The sequence below is a fragment of the Diceros bicornis genome, unplaced genomic scaffold (genome assembly GCF_020826845.1).
Source record: "Diceros bicornis minor isolate mBicDic1 unplaced genomic scaffold, mDicBic1.mat.cur scaffold_653_ctg1, whole genome shotgun sequence".
Classification (NCBI taxonomy): Eukaryota; Metazoa; Chordata; class Mammalia; order Perissodactyla; family Rhinocerotidae; genus Diceros; species Diceros bicornis.
The window spans coordinates 73,023-77,422 of record NW_026691525.1 but is presented as its reverse complement, the minus strand read 5'-3'; the positions used below and the strand labels follow the sequence as shown (position 1 = coordinate 77,422).

General features: G+C 60.1%; 1 protein-coding gene across 1 annotated transcript; it reads right to left on the bottom strand.

The window, feature by feature from the left end:
* Positions 1 to 681: 681 nt before the first annotated feature.
* LOC131403286 (rhox homeobox family member 1-like) lies at positions 682 to 1,981 on the bottom strand. Its single transcript, XM_058537532.1, has 2 exons — positions 1,622 to 1,981; positions 682 to 983 (listed from the first exon to the last, which is right to left on the bottom strand). Exons 1-2 carry the CDS (start codon positions 1,936 to 1,938, stop codon positions 893 to 895), a joined length of 408 nt encoding a protein of 135 aa, XP_058393515.1. The 5' UTR covers positions 1,939 to 1,981; the 3' UTR covers positions 682 to 892.
* Between the last annotated feature and the right edge of the window lie 2,419 nt (positions 1,982 to 4,400).

The window sequence follows — 4,400 nt, the reverse complement described above, 5'->3', positions numbered from 1 at the left end:
TGAGAAATTCCTCAGGAGAATACTCAGTCCTAAAGTGGAACCTGTGCCACATCTGTAGGTAGAAGTGGGACTGTAAGGAACTCTTCTCTAACCTTTTCACCCTTCTTAGGTCAGTGGAACCTGATTCAACATCGTTTCTGTCTGTTGCGATGCTGAGACAGAGTTCCAGCTGGCAAACCTGCCTCCCAGCCTCCGCCACGATGTCACCCTCTCAGCAACCTTTCCAGTCTGACACACGGAAGCACTGCGGAAAGGGAAACTGTCGGGCTGCCCCTTCCTGCCCTGCTTTCCTACAGGCTGACAGCAAGAGCAGGAGGACCAGGCCCTTGGACTTTCCCGCTGTCTCCCCGCCCGCCAGGCTCCCGGCATCAGGAAACACACAGGCGTGACTCGTGTAGTGTGATCTCTGGGTGTGGGTTACTCCCTGACCCCAGGGCCTGAATATTCCTAAATTCACTCATGTAGCTAAGAGCTCGGGCCCGGTGTTCAACATTTGACGTCAGTGAAAACAGCTGACCCCTCTCCTCACCTAGGCCCTCGGTGCATGAAGGTGCATCCTTCCCAAAGGACACTGAGCCCCGACATGACTCCACGCAGAAGTGCTGCCGAAAAGATACCAGCACTGTGAGAAGGACTGACCTTTACTCATCTTTCATTTTGTACAGAGAAGAGGAGAAGCGGTTGGGTTCTCTTGGATTTTATTGTTTTCCCTTTAGGAACTCACGCTCCCTCTGAGAATGGGCAATTTCCATAGGCGGGGCCCGACATATCCCAGGTTCCACTTGCCAAAGCCCCCACATTTCAAAACTCGCTCCCCAGACATGGAAAGGGCAACAAAAAACAACAAGGTGAGAACGACTAGAACCAAAGTGTCCAAGTCCTGAAGCAGGTTCTAGACCGGCGGCCCTGCAGAATCGCCGTGTTCAGGTTCACTGACCTGCGCTCTGGGTTCAGCCACATCCAGGAGGAAGGCGAGCTCCTTTCTGAGGGGAGAAAATGGCAAACAGTCACTATCGGGAGTCGTGGGGGTCGCGAGATAGACAATGCGCATTTCATGCTGGCTTCCCAGCGTCTCTCCTCCCAAATGCCCCAGCATTGTGCGCTTGGGTCACAGCCAGCTCCAGCCTGGCTTCAGGGGCGATTTTCCTTTGTGTGCAAAGCTTAAGGGAGCGCTGAGAAACTCAGGACTCAGGATTCACGATTCTTAAGGTAGGGTTTCAAACTCAAGACTAATGCACGAGAATTCCACGAGGACCAAAGGATCACCCTTGTAAGTTAAGGCAAGATCCAGCCGTGCACTTGCACGACGGTGCCTCACTCTCCTCCCCCTGATCCGTCCTGATCCAACAGAACCCGCTTTCCCCAAACAGGAGCGCGGCCAAAGTTCCCTGGCTTGAGCCACTGCTGTACTGCCTGCAGACATTTCCCTTGATGCGCGGTGGGCATCGCCCCCACCGCGGGCTCAAGGGCGGGCAGACTCCAGTGGCCTGGAGCCCGCTGGGGAGCTCTGGCTCTGGAGTGGAGGGAAAGAGACCCGGGAAAGCCCCGCAGGCGCCCCGGGACTGGACGGAGGAGCCCGAGCGCCCTAGAGCACCGGGCGCCTCCAGAGCAAGCGGCTTACCGCGCGCTGAACACGTCGGGGTATTGAGTGCGCTGGAAAACGCTCTCCAGCCCCTTCAGGCGCAACCCGGTGAACGTGTGGCGGGGGAGGCCCGGCTGCCTGTCGCGGGGCTGCAGACCCTCGGGGGCCACGTGGGAGGGCTCCTGAAGCTGCTGCTCCTGCTGCGGGGGCTCCCAGCCGCCGCCGCCTTCCTCCTTCTCCGGGTCCACGGGGCCCCGAGCTCCTGCGCCAACCTGGCCTTGTTCTCCTTCGTCCGCTGCTCCCTGCTCAGCTTCGGACCTTCGATCCTCCTCGACGATGTCTCCTCCTGTTCCCATCCCTGAGATCGCGGAGGGCTTCGTCTCCGGAGAGGAAAAGAGACACATCCGGGCGTGGGAGCGCGGGCGGCGGGGGCCGGGGGCCGGCGGCGGGGGGCGGGGGGCGGGCGGGGGGCAGAGGGAGGCGCAGGCCCGCGAGCTGAGAGCAGCGAAGGCGGCGGCGCAGCAGCGGCGTCCCGTGCTCCCGCCTCTCCCAGGGAAAGGACGTTTCCTGGAGTTGCCCAAAGCACCTGTCCCGGTCCAGGCACTCACCTTGCAGTTCTTCCCGGAGCTCCACGACTCCCCGGCGGCTGCCCCCGGGCGCAGGCTCCATGCCGCGGACGCAGCGGGGCGCCCCCGCAGACTCTGCGCGGCGAGCCGCGGCCATCCCTGGGCGGGGTCCTCTTGCTGGCGCCGGCTTCGCTTTATAGCGCATCGGCTCCAGCGGCCAGGTCTCCAGGCTCCGGCTTAGACGACTGCTCTTCTCCTCACGTGCAGTCGCGCCGTGCGTGCGGTGGGTGGGACCTGCTGGGGCGCGCGGGCGGCCGGGGCGGGGCCCGCAAGTGGGTGGAGCGCTGGCCGGCAGGGTGCTGGGAGGGGGCGTGCAAGTGTGGGGCAGGGGAGCTCCAACTTGCGGCTTAGCTGACGCCTCCCGCGTCCGTCGGGGCCGGGGGACTGGCCTGAGGAAGGGGCTTTGCTGGATGGTGCCCGCGGATTTGGGGCGCGGGTAGGGGCGGGGCAACGAGACCTCACACGAACCCCGGGAGCCCTTGGGGCAGTGTCGGGAGAACGTCTCTCCGCCTGGCCCTCGAGGCCCGCCGCTGGGCGCGGGGCTCCTTGCCCTTGGGTCTTGCAGAGCGAGAGATGCACACAGAGGGCTGGAGAAAGCGCGGAGCCCCTAGCAGCCCCAGCGCGCTGAAGGGAAGGTCCTTTCCCTTGCCTTGTGGGCTGGGAGCAGGACTCTCCCCTCCCCAAGAACGAATGGGACTCTGGTTCTCTTCCATGCGCCCCCGAGGTCCAGGAATCGGGCTAGTGGTTCAGAGGCAAGAATGAGCTAGGAGACTGCTTGCTGGGTTTTTGCAAGAATGCGCTGAAAGCAGAGGCAGCCGTGCTCTCCACCGGTGCGGGGGAGAGGGAGCTTGGGCCTGTGTTTGCGGAGCTCTCTGGGTGCTCAGATGCAGGGTGCAAGAAACCCAAGCCATCCCTTGCGAAAGCAACAAGTACTCCAGGTTGGGAGTAACGACCCCCGACCCCCGTCAGAGCACAAGTGTAGAAGCCTGCCCAGTGTTTCTTGCATCCGAGAATGCTCACACTGCACGTGGCCCTTGCTTTGGCCCTGGACGCGATTGTGGAGCATGCGACATCCTCCGTGCTGTGCTCCGCCACCACGCCTCTGGCTGCAGGTCCCCTAAAAAGCGCGCGGGTTTCCTGTGCTGGTCGGGTGCTGTGGACTTGGGTTAGTTCCCGCTGTTTTCTCCTCCCCCTCCTCGCGGTCATTTTCCTCCTCCTCCCTCCCATGCACTCCTCTCCCTCCTCCCCCTCGTCCTCTTCTTCCCTCTCTCTTCCTCCAGACCTGTCTTCCTGAGCTCTTGTTCTCCCCTGATACATGTCACATAAAAGAGAGCCAGGGGGCCCGCCCGGTGGCGTGGTGGTCGGGTCCGCCCGCTCTGCTTCTTCGGCCTGGGGTTCGCAGGTTCGGATCCCGGGAGCGGACCCACGCACTGCTCATCAAGCCGTGCTGCCGCGCCACCGCACATACAAAAGAGAGGAGGACGGGCAGAGATCATCCTCAGCAAAAACGAAGAAAAAGAGGGGAAGATTGGCAACAGACGTTACCTCAGGGCCAATCTTCCTCAGCAATAAATAAATAAATAAATAAATAAATAAATAAATAAATAAATAAATAAAAATAAAAAATAAAAAGGGAGAGAGAGCCAGGGCAGAGTGAGGGCTCTGTCCCTCCCTTCAACAAGGGTGTTGCAGGCGCCCCGGGACGTGTTAATATCCTGAGCAGTATCGACAGGAGCTTCTGAGAATGGTCCACATGCTTGACAATGTACAGGACTCACCCTATTTTGACCTTCACAGCCACCATTGTCATCAGGTCCATTTAATAAATTAAGTGAAACCATTTTCATAGCCCCTCAAGGTATGGTGGGCCCTACTCACCTCACCTACTGTGCAAAACACAGAAAGATACCTTGCCTCTGCCTCTTGTTCCCCGAGGGTGGGTAGGAAACCGGTTACAGGATGATGGTTGAATTCACTTGGAAAAAGCCATCAAGGGATTTCCCTCCCACGGCCTCCCCCCTGACTTGAAGCAAGCTGTCTCCTCCTCAGGCTGGCTCTGGCTGGATTCTGCAGGCCTCACCCTCTCTTGGCTGGAGAGCCTGGGATCGGTTGTGGCTCGGGATCCGATATAACATCAGAGACCTACCATGTGATGCTCATGGCTGGCATCAGCCGAGCTGGCACATCCCTTA